We start from the raw sequence: 22595 nt of genomic DNA on the forward strand, positions 1-22595 counted from the left end.
GAGATATGCAGTTGGCCTGAAAAATCCCACTTTTTCTCTTATAACTTGAGCTAGACAACTTCCATTTCAACCTAAGTTAGCTCGAAATGAGCAAAATTCCAAGGGCTATTCAACTAAGGAAAAAAAAAACTAAAAACTATTTATAACACAAAAAAAAGAAAAGAAAAGCTGCGAAAGTTTGTCAAAAATTGAGTGTTTGCAGTCAAAGAAGAAAAACTCTTACTAGCAAACAATTTGGGATTTAACTCGATGAAAACCTTCAAAAAGAATGCAGAGATAGGATCACATAGAGTACAATTCAAGGATTAAAAAAATGTTCCATGACAGCTTATCAACATATTAAAACAAAGAGGATGCAACTACAAATCCATAAGAATATTGCGTAGGGTTGCCCCAATTTGGTGAAGCCAAAATTGAGGACAACAAACTTCGAAAAGGGGATATGACACATTAGAACATCCAAATTTAAATTCCATCAATAATCAAAATTTGTCTAAATTTTTTATCCACTTTACTCAAGTTTGGATAGAAAACCCTCGAGAAAGATGATTTACCATTTATAGTCGATCCTTTTGTAGATTTTAGAAGGTCAAGGGAGCCCTTTTGAATTCTCTAGACCAAATTACCATTGTGCTTGGTTTCTACCTTTGCATGACTTTTCATAGTTTCCATTTCCTAGTTCCATCAGATATAATTCTTACTAGAACTTTTATAGTTTAAATTCAGAGATAATTTTTTATTAGCCATATTTAAAATTCCTTACAAGCCATTTATTTTCTTTTATAATCAGCATTTCTAGTTAGAATTTAATGTTGTGGCCTCAAATAGTTTATTGGTATCTTGCGTGGTTATCTATTTTTAGAAACACGACGAGCATACAAACTTCTCTACTGTCAATCTGTTACTATTTTATGCGTAGATAAGATAGGATAAGATAAATTTATTAATGTCGAACAAAAAACCAACAAGATGGTCCAAGGGAGTGCCAAAACAAAGCCGAGGTCAGCCCACACAGAAACACCAAATAGTACCCAAGGAAAGCAAATGAAACAACAAGAGAAAGCTACAACAAACTAAACAACCATCTGGCCAGGCAGTGAGAAAAAGTCCAGGACTGAAGGATAATGTCTGTGAACTGATGCTGTGCTATGCACGTGTTGATGCTTTTCACTATGTCACTTTGATATATGTAATTCATGGTTAAAACTGAACATGTTGAAGAAATTAATATGAAAACTTAATCAATCTTACGGATATTTTTCTTTGTTTTAGGGGTATTGGATATCCACAATTATGGCCTTCTTCTCATTGTCAAGAACCGCTTGATGTGAGTAATGAATTTACATTCAAGGTTATTGACAGTATTTTATCAGGTAATGCTTCTTTCTTGCAGTGTCGATTGCCTTAGACTATTTGTCTATTGTTGCATTTTTGTAGTATTTTTCCTCTTTCTAAAGATGTAATAAAGCACTCATAGGATTTTCTTTTTGTTCAGTTAACACATCTAATTATAATTGCTTCTGGAGGCACATTCTTGTACTCAAATTTGTTGGTCTTAATATCTATTATTAGTCTTGCAAACATCAGTTGGTTTTAATTTTCATTCTCCAAACATACTGATAATAAAGGTTAATATTTTATCTGCAAGTCTTGTCCAATATTTACAAGTAGAATCCAAACCATAGCTGCTTGCTATTGCACCTTTTTATTGTCAGCAGAAAATGCCTACTCTAAAACAGAACATTGGAACTGTACCCTGTTTACCAAACAAATTTTTGTATTATGCTGATGACCAATATTTTATGGATTTATCTTTTAACTAAGGGAGGCATATTCAAACCAGAGAAGGTAGAGGATATGTAAAAATGATTGAGAGCCATGGTGACAGAGAGGCAGACCAAAATGGAATTAATATGCCTGTTGAAGTAAAATAAGGCTTGAAAACTGAAACTATAGTTTTAAATTAAAAAACAGAAGATTAGATTTGTAACAGATGCTCAACACTGCGTACTCATCTATAGAAATATCAATTTGTGCCAATATTTAAAGAGCTTCACCACTTGTAAACTTCCCCTTCAAATTTTAAACCTCTTATTGAATAGTTTGCAAATTTGTGTTCAAGTTCACTTGCAGGTTGTAGCAATGCCAGAAACATGCATGTATTCAAAATTCAAATACATTCAAATTTGCAAATTCTTAAACACTGCACTGAAGATTAAATCTTGCTATTAAGAACAGTATGCAATCATGCTTCATAGTCTATCCTTTGTGAAATACGTCTTCCCCCAAAACTTCACAAATTTCCATTGCATTCTTATTATATCCCTTGTGAGAAATATGGATGACCTTACCAACAACTGGCTAAGGCAGAGAGTTTCACTACAAAAACCAGCATCCCTTAGGGTTTTTGTCCTAGGATTTGGCTCCTCGAGAAGCTATCAAAAGTCTAATTAAAAGAAATAAAATCAAGCATAGTGAAAATGAGCTCCAAGTGTTCTACCCAACCTGTGGAACATTGTCAAAAACATTATTAATTTGTGCATAGAAGAAATTATTTTGAGTCCAAAAATAAATTGACCTTATTATTTCCATTTTTAATACTTCACTCAAGTCACTCGAAAACATTTTATTAAATTAATTAATAACATTATCCTTGAACTGAAGTTTATCAAATAATACTAAATAATTATTCTCTCATCAATACTCTTCTGCTGCTTCTCAAATGTATTATCTGCAGTCTTCATTGTTCAATTCACCAATTTGCAGGATTTATTCCCTCAAGGAATTTAATGTGATTTTTTCTGTTTTTCTTAACTTGGATGCTCCAATACTAGCAAGTCATTTGAATTTCTGGAATTTGTTTTGTCAGTTTTGCTCTGACATTTTCCAGTAATGGGATAAGGCCATTTTAGGGAATTGGTCCTCGACACTTTGAGAAGCATCTTAAAGTGGAGAATTTCGTTACAAGATATGCATTTTGGATGCATTGTATTGATTTCAAGCAGGCTATATTTGTTTTTTAGTGCTTGACACATGAAGTTGATGCATATAGTACTTTATGTGTTGCATGACGACCCTCCATCTTTGAGACTATTTGATAAATTGAGATGTTCCTTGCTTAGTTTGATCAAAGAAGATGAATTCTGGCTAGTGAAATTTCATCAAATAGTTGATGAACAACCTGGAACTGAAGGTGTTGATGCTACTATAGCAATCTTATATTGGAACTTAATTGGAAATAAATACCCAAGCAATTGATTTAAGTTTGACATGGAAATATTAATGTGCAAGAAAGAGTAACATTGGTTGCAATAGGGATAGAAAATTATAAGTCTGCTATGCCGCAAGTAATGGACAAAATCTCTGATTTAATTTGGAAGATTAAGTAATACACACATAGCAAACAATGAAATGCAAAGCCAATGGAGTTTATACAAACCCATTCTCTGCCATTGCCACACCCAAACTGTCTAATGGCTTTGTCCAACACGACACCCTTATGATCCAAATATTCATTGCCACTGCTGTAGGAGTAACTTGTGATGCAGATTGAGTATGGTGGTCATGGTGGTGTCAGTCGATACCCACTAGAGCTGACTGTGATGTCCGCTGTTTGAGAGAGTCATGGTTGCTCAGTCTACTCTTACGTTGGGCTTCAATGCAGATGTCACTTCTATTACATGGAGGATGCCAGGTTATTACTCTTGCTGCCATCTACACCCCAACTACTTGCGAACTGCCCTCTACCAAAGGCCCGACTCAAGGAATCCCTCTCAACTGACTATATGCTTACGTCCCTACAAGCAGACCACCTCTAGGAATAGACTCTACTTACATGCTATCACATAGATTTTAAGGAAGATACCTCTGCTATGTTGATGGATGGTGGACGTCTAATCTGCCTGCCCAACTTTTGAACTTGCCCATATACCAATGCTCGGCTTCAGGAATTATTAACTTCAACTATTCGTACCTTAATAACTGCCATCAATCTCAGAAAATTTTCTTTATTGATTTGCATTTGCTATTGTTAACTCCAATCTGAAAGCTTAAGGTGAGTTACTGGGTTCGTGTTTAGTCTCACTATTTTCTGTAAGGTGTTTTGTCCTTAGGAAATATCCAGTCACATTTAAGCAACCTTTTAGGATTTTGAATAACAAAATATCTCATGGTGACAATCCCTATGCAGCTACTCTCTTTTATAACTTTGAAGTGAGGGGAGATGTGTAAAACTAAGCAATGTGGGATAAAAGACTATTTTTTCTTTTAGTTACTTAAGTCATAAAGTGACTTTAAATAATAAAGTACTTTATAAATTAACTTAATAAAGCAATGTGACTTCAACCTTAGAATTTCTTACTTAAATGTTTCCTCTACTGAAACCAAAAGACTCCTATGAGTGGCTGACATCCTAAAACATATGCCATTAGCCTATCCAGATGGAAAGATAGACCAACTAGGCGCCAATAGGTCTAGCATAGAGAAGGGGACATTACATGAATTTCCATGCATAATTTGTGTTATAGCCCTTAGACATATTGAAGAGAATTTTTTTTTTAATGCTAATGCCAATTCTTAATAACTCCAAATAATGGATAGTCTATGCCACCTTATTGTTCTACCTCCGCTTATTCGCAAATCTACACCGAAACTAGTACTCATGAGCCCAAACTCAAAAAAAAGGTCAGAAATGAATAGCACTAAAAAATAGTTAAGAAATCCAAAACAATTCCACAATAACACTTGGAGCAATCCATTTCTTTTGCCAAGTTTCCTACAAAGAAATTAAATAGATGCTACTTGATAAAGGAAAATTTTCAAATGTATTCTTTCGATAAAATGTAATAGTGGCTCTGTCTCTTGAAAGATAAATCATTATTTTATGGGTTAATGGAGTATATCTTGGACCCAAGATTCTTAGAGAGTGGGTGTAGGAGAAACAAAACTGTAATAAGAGATATTGATGATGACCTAATAAAATTTGGCTATTATTCAACTATAGAAGAGCACGATATAGCCTTTCAAGTAGGTTCCCACTTCACAAAGAGAATGAGTTGATGCCAACATCCACCCCATAAGCGATCTCCCAAGCATCCTGTAGCTATTGGTTTCTTGCCCTTGTCTCCTTAGAAAATAAGGGCTTGAATCATGCTAGAAGGAAATAGGTGCAATCGTTTGAGACTATATTGCTGCCTCAAGATCACAAATAATATGTGAGTTCTAAACTACAAAAGAATCAATATGAGTAATGACCTGGAGAAACTATTTTTGGACAGAACCACACAACATGAATCACACTGAATAAGGATAAACATATCAGACTACAAATCATAGTCATCATTAGAAATATGGACATTCTTGCATTTCCCCTTGCATGCTAGCATTACTCTTATTAGCATGTCTCCCAAATTTGAAAATTTTACACCTTTATTATTGCCCTTGTTCACTATTTAACCCCTCATTGCTTACCAATCTAGGATTCCTATTTGGTAGGACCTAGTGAATACTTGTGCTTTCTATTGTGTACCTGGCATTGACATAACCTTGCAATTTACCATGTGTTCAATTTTCATCTTTCTTCTTGTTTGCAGCTTTTATCTCCAAGTTGTCTCTATGGCATAGGGTGTTTTTGTCAACTTGCATTTTGCAGTTTGCATGTTGCAAATTGCAATCTGCACTCAAGTCTTCATGCCCCGCAAAACCTTATTAATTGGACTTTTGTCAAAAGCAAAGAATGCAACCTCTATGGAGTGCAATTGCACTTTATAGTTTACATGTTTCTAAACTATATATTAACACCACACTCAATGCCTTTGTTTGGCAGACCTCCATATCCTATTTGCAGCAGGCAAGAAACAAGCCATCTCCAAACCCCGCAAGTCCTCATTTTTCTTGTATTAAAGATAGTTTAAATAAATTTAACAATAGATACTCTAGCACATGTCCTCATGTGAAGAACCCAAATCTGATAATAAATGCATTTTGTGACATTCCCAACCTCTTCTAGAATTGGTCTCACCTAGTCAATTTTTCCTATGTCCTCCAAAATAAAGTCAATCAAATGGGGAGTGTAACAGGTTTAAAAACCATGATTAATGCCTCTCTAAAGAAGTCTCCTTGTTGCCACCTATGCTATTGCATTATCAGTTCGAAATTTCACCACATTTTCATGACTACTTTTAACACAATTTCCTTCTGCATTAAGCCCAAATTTTCCACATTCATTACGTTATTAGAGGCATCTACAACTGGGTTATCACTCTTATTGCTATAGGGTCATAGCGCTTGGGTAGGACATGAAGTGCATTGAATATGAACAGATTTGTACTACAGGCATAATTTCTGAATGTAGTTTACTTTTGGATCTAGAAATCTTGATTTGTAATGACCCTGCTCAAATCTAATCTCAAAATGTTGATAAAGGCTCAAGGAATTTCATCAAACACTTTGCATTCAAGGGTCATATGACTGATATAAATTTCAGTTTTCTCTAATAACTTATAACAACACTTGTGATTGCCAGTATTGCTTTGAAGTTCACTTCTAAATGATTCTATCAAACACCTAGGATGCTTATGCAAGTCTTTTATATCCTTTCTATTCATAATAATGAATTCTAACATCAAACTAACCACCTACAGCCAAGTGACTTTTCGTCATACAACTGGCATACATCCTCATACAATACTCAAATGATCATTACAATAATATATAAATCCCAAAGGATGACACTTAATTTGTAATTCTATCTTTCGTATAATGATGACAATGAAAAGATGCCAAGACTCTTGGCTTACATCCGCAAGAATAATGCTTAAATCTGATACAAACTTTCACCTACAGCCATACCTTCTAATATGCATCTAAATGATATGAAAAATGTATGAAATATCCAAAGGAACCTGTAGCTTGGTGGCGCCTTGAGTCCCCAATGAAGAGGCAAGAAATTTAATTGTTCTCTTCAAATTTGGTATACAACAGCACCAAATTTGCATCCGCTGGGGCCATGCCCCCTAGACCCCCAGTCGCTGCGGTTATCGGTTGTGGGAAGTTTGACCAGCTGATGAAACCTGGAGCTGCTGCAGGCATGGAGTGTCTGTGTACCAGAGGCACTTGGAGTAGGTGTTAGACATGAGGCTGTCTTGGTGGATGCATAGAGAGCTCGGGAGGAGTTGATCATCCAGTTGAAGGTAGTTTAGCGATGCTTGCCTCAGGGTACCCAGAAGTTGGAAGCAGAGAAAGTGGCACGGGTGGCTATCAAGGTCAGCAAAGGAACCAGTATTGTTTCAACAGAGGCTATAGATGTAGCGTGGGGTGGAGACTAGTTTGGTGCAGGGACGGGACGAATGTGAAAGTGATGTGATAGAAGCAAATTTATCTTATTGTAGTTAGTCAGTTAATGTATTTTGGTTGTTAATTTGTCTCAGATATTTTGTAATTGTCGTCCGGAGACGACTTTTTCTTTTGGGGGCGACGATGTCGTCGGTAGAAATTGTGTAGCCGACGGGATGATGTTGTCAGTAGAAAGTATGTAGCTGACAGGTTCATGTCGTCGGTAAAGATTTGTAGCCAACGGATAGATTAGTATTGCTATGTGGTCGACGGACCCCTTCAGGAAGGTTTGGCGGGTAGTATTTATACCTCGTCTGGGATCATTGTAAATCTTCTTATCTTATGCTCTGTATGTAATCTCTTGGCATATGCTAATAAAGGAGCACTGCGGTTGCTGTTCTTGTTCATTATTTGTGTGCATTAATCAATTCATCTATGTAGTAAACATATGCTACAAGTTGCATTTCTTTGTGTTGTTTAACTTGTTTTGTACTATGTTTTAAATTTTTACATTCATATTTGTTAGTATTTTTACTCCTCATTTTGTTTAAATTTGTTTGATCTCTACTCTCTACTACTAGTCTACTACTATCTACTATTTTTTACTTCTAATTTTGTTTACATTCATATTGCAATAGGCTAGCAACAAACACATTGAATTTTGACATTATGTCTGAGGGTGAGGGAAGTGGAACTAGGCCTTCCGTTAACCCTAATGCAAACCCAAGTGCAATAGCAAAGGATAGGGCTTGGAAACATGCCATCCCAAGGCACAAAAAGGGAGTTGTTACATGTTGGCATTGCGATGTAGTGTATAATGGGAGAGGAATAAATAGATTGAAGTATCACCTAGCACATATACCTAGACGTGATGCTAAAAAATGCAAAGATGTACCCCAAGATGTTATGTGAGACATGCAAGCTCTTATTGAGGAAAAAATAAAGAAAAGAGAATTGAAAAAGATGCAACATGAAGAAATGGCACAACTAGTCGAAGCCCAATAGGGATCTTCTAGTTTTCGCTCTCCATTATCTCCTACTCCACCTACGGATGCCACTGTTTCTATAAGTGGGACCATTGGGTCTTGCATTCGTAAGCAAATATCAACGCTTGATTCCATGTTTGCTCCACGTATGGCTCCAGGTGCACAACCATTGCTTGAGGGCATGGGTTGGAACAAGGGTAAACATGATTATGCAAAATTGGCACTTGGAGACTTCTTCATCTACAACAACATTTCATTCGATGCAGCAAGGTACTTATTTAAAATTAAATTTATGTCTTCTCTTGTTTTCAAAGTTTCAACTTTCAACTTTCAACTTTCAAGAGACAATAATATGTTTATTTTGTTTATTTTAATTTGTATTTGGTTTTCAAATCTATATATAATATACTAATTTGTTTAACTTTAAATTTTATTCTATTTGTTTTAGGTCCCCTTATTGGCAAATTGGAATCAATGCTGTTGCTGCTTGTGGTCTGGGGTTTAAAGCCCCTACTGCTGAAGAGCTAGGAGGCCCTATTTTGAACCAAAGGGTGGCTGATGTAGAAGTTGAAATCAAGGAGTAGCGTGAGGTGTGGAAGAGGAAAGGTTGCACCATCATGACTAATGGTTGGACTGATAGGAGTAGAACACTCCTCAACTTTCTTGTCTCCTCATTAGGTAAACCGTAATTGTACTTAGAGTCTTAGACATCAAAAATTTAGAAGTAGAACTTGTACTTAAGTGATTAAATTTATAAATTATGAATTTATAAATTATGAATTTATAAATTATGATTCATCATTAATCATTAAACTAATTTTTTTCTTTTTCTTCAGGTGCCATGGCTTTTTTGAAATCAATTGATGCCTCAGAAAAAAACAAAGAATGTTGAATATCTTTGTGGGGTAATGGATGAATTGATAAAGGATGTGGGTGAGGAGAATGTGGTGTAGATAGTTACAGATAATGCAACAAATTATGTTGCTACAGGAAAACTTCTTATAGAGAGACACCTTCACTTATTTTGGACCCCTTGCACTGCTCACTGCATTGACCTCATGTTAGAGGATCTTGCTAAAATCCCTTGGATAAAAAAAGTTATAGAGCGAGGAAGGAGTGTATGCAAATTCATATATAATCATACATGGGTCCTCAACCTCATGAGGAAACACAATGGGGAACAAGAATTGTCTTGTTCAAGGGTCACTAGATTTGCAACCAATTCACTAGACCACTGCGAAGATTGTTGCAGCTGATTATGTTTTTGATGAGGCTTCCTTTTAGACACCGATTGCTGATATTGTGATGGTAATTTTGCTTTTTGTCCTAATTTCAACTTTATTTTGTTTATGAAATTATGTTATAAATTATTGTTTATTTTTTAAAGTAAAACTTAAAGCAGATTATTTCTTTTTCAACTTTCATAATGATTGTAGTTTGTAAAGCCGCTTGTTGTTCTCCTACGAACTACTAATGGAGAGAAGCCCTCAATGGGCTACATTTATGAGGGCATGGACAGGGTGAAGGAGGCCATTCGCTCTTTTTCTGCAAGGAATCGAGATAGGTATGGGCTTATATGGGATGTCATTGATAGATGTTGGCACAATCTAATTCACAGGCCTATACATGCAGCGGCCTACTTCCTTAATCCAACATACTAATTCAGCCCACATTTCAAGGCTGATGATGAGGTGTGGAACGACCTTTACGATGTTATAGAGAGAATGTCACTTGATTCAGTAGTTGGAACAGATATAGTTCGTGAGATTGAGCTGTTTAAGAAAGCTCAAGGGGACTTATTTGCACGGGAGTTGTGCAAGAAAAGTAGGATAGAATTGATGCCTGGTAAATATTAAAAATCTTTGATTCATCCTAATTTCTAATAGTAATTCTATTACGGTATTACCATTTTAATTTGATAAATTCAAAGTTATTGATATGATTCAAAATTTTCTTGTTTCAGATGCATGGTGGGAGATGTTTGGCACAAAGGTGCCAAATTTACAGAGGATTGCGATTCGCATCTTGAGCCAGCCATCTAGTGCATCAGGATGCGAACGTAATTGGAGCCTATTTGAGCACATACACTCAAAGAAGTGCAACAGGTTGGTAGTGAAAAAATTAAATGATCTGTCTTTGTTCACTACAACCTTCGCCTTCGCCATAAACAGATCCTTGGCACCGATACATCACCGATTGTATTAGAGAATGTTGATCCTCATGCAAAGTGGAACACAGAGATGGCTGATCCTATCTTTAGTGATGAAGATGTGGAGTGGGTAGATCAGGTGGATTGGGAGGCTGAGGCAGTGGCAATGGCAGTTGAGGAGGCTAGAGCGTGAGGAGACAGAGTGCAGGACCCTGAGGCTAGGAGTGATGGATCCCAGTCTGATGATGAGGATTATGTGAGGGAGGATGAGGATGATGATGAGGATGAGGATGAGGTTCAGGCTCAGCCACAAACACAGGGAGAGAGGATAGCTCTAGAGTCTTCCATGACTTATCTCAGGTGCACTCGTAGGAGGACATAGACTACTATGAGCCTTAGTCTTCTAGTTGTTATTTTGATTATGATATATGTTTTGAACTTATGATTTTGATACCATGGAATTTGTAATCCATGAATATTATAGACATTTGAGTCTTTGACACTGGAGTGACATTATGTTTATTACTTTATAGTTTATAACTTTATATTGTGTTATTCAGTTTTTTCCTTCAGAAATTCACTTTTATACTTATGTGATCTATGCAAAATTGTGTATGTGTATTAAGTAGCTTCTATTTATCTCAATTACTATGTATTTGATATTAATTGACTAAAAGATACATGAAACAATCTTAAAATCTTTAAAAATCTTTGAATTTCATGGGTTTTTCAATTTTTTGAGTCCTTGCCGAGTCAGAGGCGAGTCTGAATCCCGTAACTATGCTCATAGCAACGGATGAATTTAAAATGCTAGTGTATATATCCTCTAACTGCATCTCCTCTACCGACTTTGACCACGTACACAACTCGACGTTGACCTATGGATAAGCTATACTGTAGCATGGAGTGTCATCAGGCAAAACATCTATAACACTCCCATCTTGAGTGTTGTCACTAGAAATCTCCATGCTCACATTCTTAGCACAGGAATATAACACTGTCTCCTGTACCGAACCCATACTGCGACTGCTATCATAAATATCAAAACTGTCAAAGCTCAAACTCTCCTTGTAGTCATCACTCAATATCATACAGGAGGCATCGTCACCAATGCAACTAATAGCATCCTCAAAAGTGTCCTCAAATGTGTCCATACTAACAACTCTCACATCACCTGCAGGAATCTCAACTGCAGGCACAGATCGTTGTACACATGACTCATCGTCAACTTGTACACCAACAATGCTGGAGCCTAAACTGAAATCAAGTGTCCCCTCTGTAGTACTTTGATCACCAAGTACACTACTGGGAGACTCCATAGAAGCCTTGAGCCTATCTGAGGAAGCCACTACCTCCTGAATTGGAGCCACACTACTAAAACTGACATACACATCCCCAATGACAATTCCCTCTAAAGAAGAATCTGAATGATCAGACTACAGCATCAACTGCCTTTGTAGAACCCACAGTAACTACTTTGGGAGCCTCAACTCGATGATGCTCAACACTACTGTCCTCTAGTGGCACAGAAACATCCATTGAGTTTGGTGCAACAAAACTATCATCAACACTCCGGATGGCAATAGCAGGTGCTGAACTAGATAATGATACATTAGCATCACAATCAACGGATGGAGAAAACTCAAGTCTTCTCCCCTGTGAACCCAATGTCGGCCTACTAAAAGCAGAAGTAAAATATCTCGCTACCTTGTTAATTGTAGCCGGATTTGACAATCTCTCTGCAAGTCGTTGCTGATGCAATCTTAATTTCTCGACACTTTCCACCAAAGCATCTAACTCTGTTCTCTTCCCTCTACTACTGTGTCGACTTCCCGAACTCGACCTCCTATATCTATCCATGGTTGGGAAATAGAAATGTTGATCACTCTGATAATAATCTCATACAAATAATGAAATCAATTCTCACAAGATGGCAAGATCAAAGTTCTGATACCACTGTAATGACCCTACTCAAATCTGATCTCAAAATGTTGATAAAGGCTCAAGGAGTTTCATCAAACACTTTGCATACAAGGGCCATATGACTGATATAAATTTCAATTTGCTCTAATAACTTGTAACAACACTAGTGATTGCTAGTATTGCTTTGAGGTTCACTTCTAAATGATTCTATCAAACACCTAGGATGCTTATGCAAGTCTTTTATATCCTTTCTATGCATAATAATAAATTCTAACATCAAACTAACCACCTACAACCAAGTGACTTTTCGTCATACAATTGGCATACATCCTCATACAATATTCAAATGATCATTACAATAATATATAAATCCCAAAGGATGACACTTAATTTGTAATGCTATCTTTCCTATAATGATGACAATGAAAAGATGCCAAGACTCTTGGCTTACATCTGCAAGAATAATGCTTAAATCTGATACAAACTTTCACCTACAGCCATACCTTCTAATATGCATCTAAATGATATGAAAAATGTAGGAAATATCCAAAGGAACCTGTAGCTTGGTGGCACCTTGAGTCCCCAATGAAGAGTCAAACAATTTAATAGTTGTCTTCAAATTTGGTATACAATAGCACCAAATTTGCACCCACAGAATCAGAATAGTATTCTGAGACACTGTAATGACCTTGCTCAAATCTGATCTCAAAATGCTGATAAAGGCTCAAGGAATTTCATCAAACACTTTGCATACAAGGGTCATATGACTGATATAAATTTCAGTTTTCTCTAATAACTTATAACAACACTTGTGATTGCTAGTATTGCTTTGAAGTTCACTTCTAAATGATTCTATCAAACACCTAGGATGCTTATGCAAGTCTTTTATATCCATTCTATGCATAATAATGATTCTATCAAACACCTAGGATGCTTATGCAAGTCTTTTATATCCTTTCTATTCATAATAATGAATTCTAACATCAAACTAACCACTTACAGCCAAGTGACTTTTCGTCATACAATTGGCATATATCCTCATACAATATTCAAATGATCATTACAGTAATATATAACTCCCAAAGGATGACACTTAATTTGTAATGCTATATTTCCTATAATGATGACAATGAAAAGATTCCAAGACTCCTGGCTTACATTCGCAAGAATAATGCTTAAATCTGATACAAACTTTCACCTATAGCCATACCTTCTAATAAGCATCTAAATGATATGAAAAATGCATGAAATCTCCAAAGGAACCTGTAGCTTGGTGGCGCCTTGAGTCCCCAATGAAGAGGCAAACAATTTAATAGTTATCTTCAAATTTGGTATACAACAACACCAAATTTGCATCCACAAAATCATAATAGTATTTTGCGAATTCAGTTTGCAAAATTTATCATCAATCAGTGATGATTCAAATTGCCAAGAGAGGAATTAGTCCTCAAACCCTAGCCATTTCTCACAGCCAAGAAACTTAATAAATTTTCATCAAATGAACAATGGATATCTTAGAATGAGCTCTCAAGTCCCTTTTTATTCTTTCTTGTGAGAGCTCAAACACAATTCTTACCAATGTGGGATAAAAAGATATACTTTTCTTTTTAATAATTCATTTACTCCAATAATTTAAATTAATACCTTGGCTTAGGCTTCCATGAATTAATTATATAAATGGCCCCTTCCCATGATGACTCAACCCTCAACTTAAGTGAAATTATAAAGTTAAATTATAACTTTATAATAAGCCATTTAATAATTTGGCTATCAAAATAATAATAACTCCCAAAATACTTATCCTTTCAATATGTCGTCTGAAATAGGAGTCACACCTATTATTTCCCCATGTGACCAAATGCACTTTTCAAAAATAGAAAGGGTCCTTCTCGATCAATATCAGACTTACTATAAATAGTAAACATGGCAAAACTATAGCAAATGAAGTCTGAATGACGCCAAACGAAAGCCAAACCATAGGATACTGAATCCTGAAGTAGATGCCCACTAAAAGAGACCCTCTGTCCTCATTAGCCTACGAGGGTCACATGATAGGCTAATCCCAAGTGCCTGAAAAAATGGGGACATTACATGTTTTCACTTGTCCAAAGTACCAATTAGTAGATACAAAGAGGATTTTTGTTCTTGTGTAGTTCCCCTCTTATTCATGCCACCATATTCAACTTTCCACCTATTTTATGTACACATGAGGCTGATTGCAACTAAAATCTACAAATGCTTGAATATAAGATGAGCTAAAATCTACAAATGCTTGAATCTTGAACATCCCAGATCACTAGAGTGGGAATTGGCCTCTAGCTCTACCAACTGGACCCTCTAAACAACAACATTAGGCTATGAGGGTCATGGAATAGGCTAATCCTCTAAAAGTTGCCATTCACGAAAAAGAGGACATTGCATAAAGGCTAAATCATAAACAATTTGCCGATGCAACAACATAAATCAGATCATCTTGAAGGTACAAACCTTACATTGGTCAAACATGATCACACAATATGAGCATGAAATTTAAAAGCTACATCTATCAAGATGCCATGGAAGAGGAAAATAGGAAAGGCTCTAAAAAAGCCAAGCGATTGTAGTGTTCCGAACTCGTACACGATGCATAGACAATCCTTCTCCAGATAATTTAGGCAACCTAATGAAATATGCACGATGAACTGGAAACTAGCATAGTGGAGTGAAGAGGCGTATGGATGCCAAATTTCCAATGTACGAATGTCATTCGATGTGTAAGGGTGCCAAGTGATGCTTTGAAGTAGGTTGTATGGTTATATAGGTGGTCGTACAGTAGTGTAGTATAGTGGATGTTGGCTTCCATACGGGAGAATGAACTAGGCCGTACGGTCTATTCCTTGTGGTCGTATGGTGATGTGAAGCTGGTCCGTACGGGGGTGGAGCTATCCGAATTTTTTGGTCGTGCTATGGATGGAGATGAAGCCATATAGTGAGGGAATAGGGTGTGAATGAAGCCGTACAAAGGAAGTATAAAGTGATATGGATGGATGGATGGGTGAAGGGGAGGTCATATAGTTGGCAGAAGATGAAGGAGATGGTCGTACGGTGGTGAAATGAAGGAGTTGGGTATGGGCTGTACAATGGGCAATCTAGTCACACCGAAGATGACTTCATGTCGAAAGAAGTGGATGACGTATGGGTAGAGAGGAAGTACTCAGACATATAATAATGCAAAGAGCCAATTTCATAAGATAGAATCAACAATGGAGATTAGAACACATAACCTTTCAATAATATTTGCCAAAAAGATGGTTTTTCGATTTTCCAGATCCCAGCGAAGAATTACATGGAACAACGGAATAGGGTGAGGGTTGATTCCCACCGAAACTGAGACAAGTCAAATAGTGAAGATCTTTCACTTCCAAAATGGTGAATAACAGAGAACTCCAACAGGAATTTGCAGTACATAGAAAATAATCCAAAAGCATGCCTACAGACTACCTACAAGCCGTGCTTAAATACCTGTCGGAAAACTTTTCGAGGGTGTACAAAGATAGCCGACGGCAACACAAACTACGGAAACAAAATAAAAATGGGTTCGAGATACATTAAATTAATTGGCCCGTTACAAAAGTTTGAATTATTATTTATTTTATAATGGGAACATTACAATCCTCCTGTCCCAAAATTTGCTTGTCCTGAAGCAATTGCAAACCCGGTTTTAAGAAACCTTCCGTAATCAGCTCCTTCAGTTCTGAGTTAGGCACTAAGTAGATCTTCCCATCGAAGTAAATGATGTCATCAATAACTTGGTATCTTTCATCGTGTACATAACCATCCATAAACTCACATGCAAAAGTGTTCTTGGAATACTCGGCCAATAGATGGGCCCGCCACTTATCCAAGGAATGTGGTGAGGTGTTGACTATCTTGTTTTTACTTGTAGCGTCTGGGGCCAAATCCTGTTTAAAAATTGCCTCCATCTTCTTGATTGTGACTTCCCTCTATCCTTTATTTGACATTCCTCTTAGCAACACCTTCTTGCCATCCGTTTCAAATGAAAAGTCCATCCTTTTGAAACTTTGAGTGTATTGGTCAAGAGTTTCCAACCACTGGATGCCCAAAATGGTATCAGTATCAACCAAATCTATGATAAAGAAATCATCTGCCAGGGTATAGTTTCCCATGGAAATTTGTAGCCGTGGGATCATATGAGTGCAAGGTAACAAGGTTCCTCTTGCAACCTTAACCTCAAATCCTCTGTGCTCAACTATGCACAGGCCTTTACTAGTGACCAAAAATGAGTTGATGAAATTGAGTGTGGTGCTACTATCAATCGTGATTGGGACTCATTTTCCTTGAAGTGTGCCGCAAACTCTGAAGATACCACCTCCGGTCGATGTAGTGAGGGTAGCAATGGAACCCCCTTTTTGTATCAAGACATTTATTCTCTCCTAGCTGGGTAATTTCTTTATCAATTGCTATAGATATTTGTTCTTCGTCATCATCAGGCATCACCTCAATGTAGTGAATCTTTCCCTTCCCGAGGCAGCGATGACCAGGACCCCATGGTTCTTTGCACATGAAACAAAGCTTTTTCCTTCGGAGTTGTTGCCGAGAATCTTCATCAAACTGAGGTTTTTTTTGAATTGGCTCCTTGTCTTTGTCTTTTTGTGGGGATGGTGTTGGTGTAACTATGTGAATTTTGGAGGAAGATGTGGCCATGTCACACACTTTCTTAATAGCTTCGTTGAGTGTACACAGGTTGAACCCTTTGATCCAGCCTCTCAAAGGCTCTCTCAGCCCATCCATGAATAACACAATTCGACATCTTTCAGAGATGTCTGTGATTAACACTGACAGCCTTTGGAACTCAGTGACATAGTTGTCTACCATGCCCATTTGCTTTAGTTGAGCTAGATCTTTGAAGTTCAGCTCAGGATCCTTCCCATTGAAACGATCAATGAGTCTCTTAGTAAACTCAACATAAGAGGTCACTTGGTCATGACTGAGAGTGACCAGACCATTATGCCACCACTCATGTGCCACTCCTTCCAGATGAAGTGCTATGAACTTGATTGCTTCCTCTTCAGGCATTGGATTGAGTTAGAAATAAGTATCTGCCTTTAAGACCCACGATTGTGTGGTAATGACTCTAGATCTATCAAATGGCGATAAGTTCACCTTTCTAATCTTTTTCCTCAGATCATTAAAATAATTGTGATTTCCTCCACCAGAATATCTCATTCTTAGATCCACATAGTCTTTGTAAGACATATCTCCTTCCATATTTGTGTTCTGCCAATCTTCCTGAAGTTTTTCTCGCATTTCCTCAAAAGTGGCCTCTCTTCCTTTGTGTGGTGTTTCCGTCCTTGAAAGGAAGATGGGTATTGAGGGTCGAGAGTGAGGGTTGAAAGTTTTTCCTTCCCAAAAACAGAATCGTTGGTATGCCCATTTTGTTCTCTTGTTGCCTTTCCCTCGGCCAATTTTTGTAGAGTTTCCTGCATAAGCCTTTGGGTTTCGTTGATTTGCATTTGATTTTTCTTCAGCTCTCTTAAAAGATTCATGAGTTCTGTTGTAGGATTCTAATGATCTACCATTCTATCAATAGGGTTATTTCATCTTTTTCTCCAAGTATAAACTTGCATTCACTTCCACAGGTAGGCAAGATCAAAAGCTCTGATACCACTATAGTGTTCCAATCCCATACACAATGCACAGACAATCCTTCTCCAGATAATTTAGGCAACCTGATGAAATACGCACAATGAACTGGAAACTAGCACAGTGGAGTGAAGAGGTGTACGGATGCCAAATTGCCAATGTACGGATGTCGTATGGTGTGTAGGGTTGCCAAGTGATGCTTGGAAGTAGGTCATACAGTTATATAGGTGGCCGTATAGTAGTGCAGTATGATGGATGTTGGTTGCCGTACGGGAGAATGAACTAGGCCATACAGTCCATTCCTTGGGGCAATACGATGATGTGAAGCTGGTCCATACAGTGGTGAAGCTATCCGAATTTTTTGGTTGTGCTATGGATGGAGATGAAGCCGTATGGTGAGGGAATAGGGTGTGAATGAAGTTGTACAAAGGAAGTACAAAGTGATATGGATGGATGGATGGGTGAAGGGGAGGCCATATGGTTGGCAGAAGATGAAGGAGATGGTCATACAATGGTGAAATGAAGGAGTTGGGTGTGGGCCGTACAGTGGGTAATGTAGTCACACGGAAGATTACTTCATGTCAAAAGAAGTGGATGATGTACAGGTAGAGAGGAAGTATTCAGACATATAATAACGCAGAGACCCAATTTCATAAGATAGAATCAACAATGGAGATTAGAACACATAACCTTTCAATAATATTTGCCAAAAAGATGGTGCTTCGATTTGCCAAATCTGAGCGAAGAATTACATGGAACAATGGAATAGGGTGAGAGTTGATTCCCACCAAAACTGAGACAAGCCAAATAGGGAAGGTCTTTCACTTCCGAAATGGCGAATAATAGAGAACTCCAACAGGAATTCGCAGTACATGGAAAATAATCTAAAAGCATGCCTACAAACTACCTACAAGCTGTGCTTAAATGCCCGACGGGAAACTTTCCAAGCGTGTACAAAGATAGCCGACGGCGACACAAACTATGGAAACAAAATAAAAATGGGTTCGAGATACATTAAATCAATTGGCCTATTACAAAAGTTTGATTTATTATTTTATTTATAATGGGAACATTACAGTGATTCAATTAGACTTTGTCAAATGTTTGTTTGAAAGTATATGACCACACTAAATAATCATTTCTCTCTCTATTTTCTTATCAAATCATTCATTTTTAGTTAAACCCATCATATCCCCAATGAGATCCAAAGCTAGTTAAAAAATAGCCTCACATAAGCATGACTTGCTATGAGATACTTCTTTAAAACATCCATCTCAACCCCCATCTCCATATCATCATCCATATTTCTTTCACCATATCTAATTAGTCTAAAAGGCCCAATTTGCTAAAGAGAAGACCATCGACCGGCACATTAGCCATTTTGTCTCCAACCCTATGTCCTTCTCAAAACATATTATTGATACAAGATCATTCAAAGAACTCTAGAAGCTATAATGTTCTATCCAACAAGGACCCCAATCTCCAATTTGGATTTTCTGTGGTTCTAATGGAATTGACAACCTTTGTCGAGTCTCCTTCAATTCCAAGCTCGTCAATCTGCAAATCTTTGCATAATTTAAGAACCTCATTCAATACCGTGAATTTTTCCACATTATTAGTGTCTCCCACTAATGGCATTGTAGATATCGTCATGACTGATCCATCCCAGAGGAAATATCCCTCCACCCAAGCACCTAGATTTCCATGTGATGCCCCATCAAAATTTAATATGAACCAACCAAACCAAGAAGGCTTCCTGGTGCAAGACTACCTTTTTTTGTTGCTTGTGTCCTAACCTTTACCAAATAAGGGGAAATATTTAAACCACACCAATATTTTTTGATTTTACAATTCTACTCTGTGAGATGAGGTCCTTTTGTAAAATGAGTTGAATTTCTATTGTTGACTACCTCCACAATGGTAGTCTCCACCATGTTTTATAGGATCTCCCTACCCATTCATTATCTTGATCTCTCAGATTTTTGTCTCTATGATTCCCATAATAATAATAATGATGGGTTATAGATCCAAACATTTCCATACAGATCTTTCCTTCCTCGTATCCAACATGTGAACAAGCTCTTATGTCATTAGGAAGAGTAGTTTCTCAATTAATCTAGCACACAACCATCTCCAGCACATGACTAAGGGCAATTCAGCAATAGATGACCAACTGTTTCTTCTACATTTTTGTATAATGCACACCTTGAGGGATCTTCAAATCCTATTTTTTGAAACCACTCTACAATGATTATTCTTCCTTGTAGTGTAGCCCATGAAAAAACTCCTTTGTGGAAACACAACTTTCTCCAACATAGTTCTAATGGGAGTTCTATTTGTTGAATATTCATCTTTTGTATGATGTTCTCATAGCCCTCCCTTGTGCTATAGTGCCCAGATTTAGATTTCCAAACTAATCTGTCTTGGCTATGCTTGAAAACCACTGATCTATTCTTTAGAATCTGTTTAAGTTGAACCAAATCATCTGTTGGCAAGGGGAAGCCATCCATGTTTTTCCATTTCCAACCGAGGGAAGGATGATTTTCTTCCATCTCTACATAATCCTTGACTTTTACACCCCAGTCTTCTTGAATTGATCTTTTATCCTTCTACTGTCCATAATGCCATCAATAACTAGGAATCCTCCCCAAGATTCTTCCCAAAAGAGGGAAGATTTGCCATCCAGTATTTCCCCTTAAATATGCTCCTAAATGATGGATTTACAACTCAAAATAAAATTCCACACTCTAGAGGTCTTTAGGGGTTTAGGGGTTTGAAATATCCCACATTCTCTTGTATTTCCAAATATTTATGTTGTTGGATTATCACCCATTTAAAATGTGGCTTTTCATATATTCTCCAAACGAATTTGGCACCAAGTTCCTTTTTCTACTACCATTACTAGCTTCTTAATCCAACTCCTCCTACATCCTTGGGTCAACAAATTTTGTTCTAAGGTATCATTGCCAATATCTTCTTTTCCTCAATACCTTGCCAAAAGAACTTCCTCATCATATGCATCAGTTTGGTTTTTGTTCTTGTTGTAAGTGTGAGGCAAGAAAGCCATATATAGGTAGCATAGAGGTAACATATTTTAACATGACCAGCCTCCCAGCCTAAGATAACTATCTTCCTTTCCATGAGAACATACACTTTTTAATTTTTTCTTTTAAGGTTGCCATATGCTTTGAGGACTGCAATCACTTTTCTAGGAGCAGTCCCAAATTGATGCAAGGAAATTTTCTTATTTTATATCCCAGAGAAGCAATATCTCGGCCTCTGTCCTAAGCTCCATTGGAAAGAAAAAGCCTTCAGATTTGTTTTGCCTGATCTCTTGCCCAAATGCTAGTGCATATTGCTTCAAGATTTCCCTAAATTACAGTGCTTCACTTTTCTTCCCTGATCCGAATAACATTGTGTCATTAGTAAATTGTTGAATAGTTATTGTGGGTAGTGCACTTATGCAGCTTTTGTTCCTTCAATTACCCCTTCTTCCTGAGCTCTCCTAAATGTTCTCCCAAGAGCTTATTCAATGATGGTTAAGAGAAAAGTTGGCAAGAGATTCCCTTGTCTTAATCCTCTTGAACTTTTAAAATATCCTTCTACAGAACCATTGATGAGATTGGAGAGTTTTGGACTTGAAATACAATAAAAGTCCCAATTCACCTATTGTCTACTAAATACAAAGGCTTCTAGACACTTGCATAAAAATTTCCAATTCACCTTATCATTAGCCTTTTTGATGTCTAGCTTAATGAGTGTGCTTGTGAATTTGTGTGTTTATATGGGAAAGAATTGCCTATTGGGCAATGATTACTCCATCAAGATAGGTCTGTCTAGAAAATTTCTTGTCTGTTCTTCCAAAATGATGTATGGCAGGATAAGTTTCAACCTATTAGCCATTTCCTTTTCCATTATTTTATAAACTGTGTAAAATTGTGAAACAGGTCTGAATGTATATCCATACTTATTGTGTTTTGCTTAGAGAAGGGGATGATGAAAGTATTGTTGGTCTCCTTCAAGAATCTCCTCGAGTTTCTTGCTACTTTTATGGCCTTCACTAACTTATTTCCTATGAGTTGCCAACACTTTTGAAAGAATCCAGCTGGGGAGTCATCTTGGCTTTTATTCATACATAACTGATCTAGTGCAACATTTATTTCTTCTTTAGTGAATTTCCCTATATCAAGCTATTTTGTTCCCCTATTACTATATTGGGGATGTTTGCAATGAAGTTTTATTGATTCCTCAAATCAAAGCCTTCCTAATTATTGAGGATATTTTTGAAATAGGATATCGAATATTGAGCTATCTACACCAAGTCCTCTACAATTGATCCACTTGCTTTTATCAATTTAGTGATTGTATTGACATCTCTCTTTTGTTAAGTTACATTATGGAAGAACTTAGAGTTTGTGCCCCTTTGCCAATCATCTCTCTCTAGATTCATTTCTCCAAAAGATTTCTTCGTTGGCTTAAATGTCCTCATATTTGGTGAATAGTTCTCTCTCTAAGATATCTCTCTTGGTCCATCCGTTTCTTCATTGCTTGCAAAATAAAGG

At 37.0% G+C, this 22595-nt stretch overlaps 1 protein-coding gene across 4 annotated transcripts in view; it reads left to right on the forward strand.

Moving 5' to 3' along the window:
• HEXO3 (beta-hexosaminidase 3) overlaps window positions 1-22595 on the forward strand; it is a 296756-nt gene that overhangs the window by 147232 nt on the left and 126929 nt on the right. For all 4 annotated transcript variants that reach the window (XM_089829123.1, XM_089829126.1, XM_089829130.1 and 1 more), the window contains one exon: window positions 1273-1373. In XM_089829123.1, coding sequence (XP_089685249.1) covers window positions 1273-1373 — 101 coding nt within the window. The remainder of the gene's footprint in view (window positions 1-1272; window positions 1374-22595) is intronic.

This window comes from Cupressus sempervirens, chromosome 1 (genome assembly GCF_028749045.1).
Source record: "Cupressus sempervirens isolate cs-2001-9-10 chromosome 1, ASM2874904v1, whole genome shotgun sequence".
NCBI classification, from domain to species: Eukaryota; Viridiplantae; Streptophyta; class Pinopsida; order Cupressales; family Cupressaceae; genus Cupressus; species Cupressus sempervirens.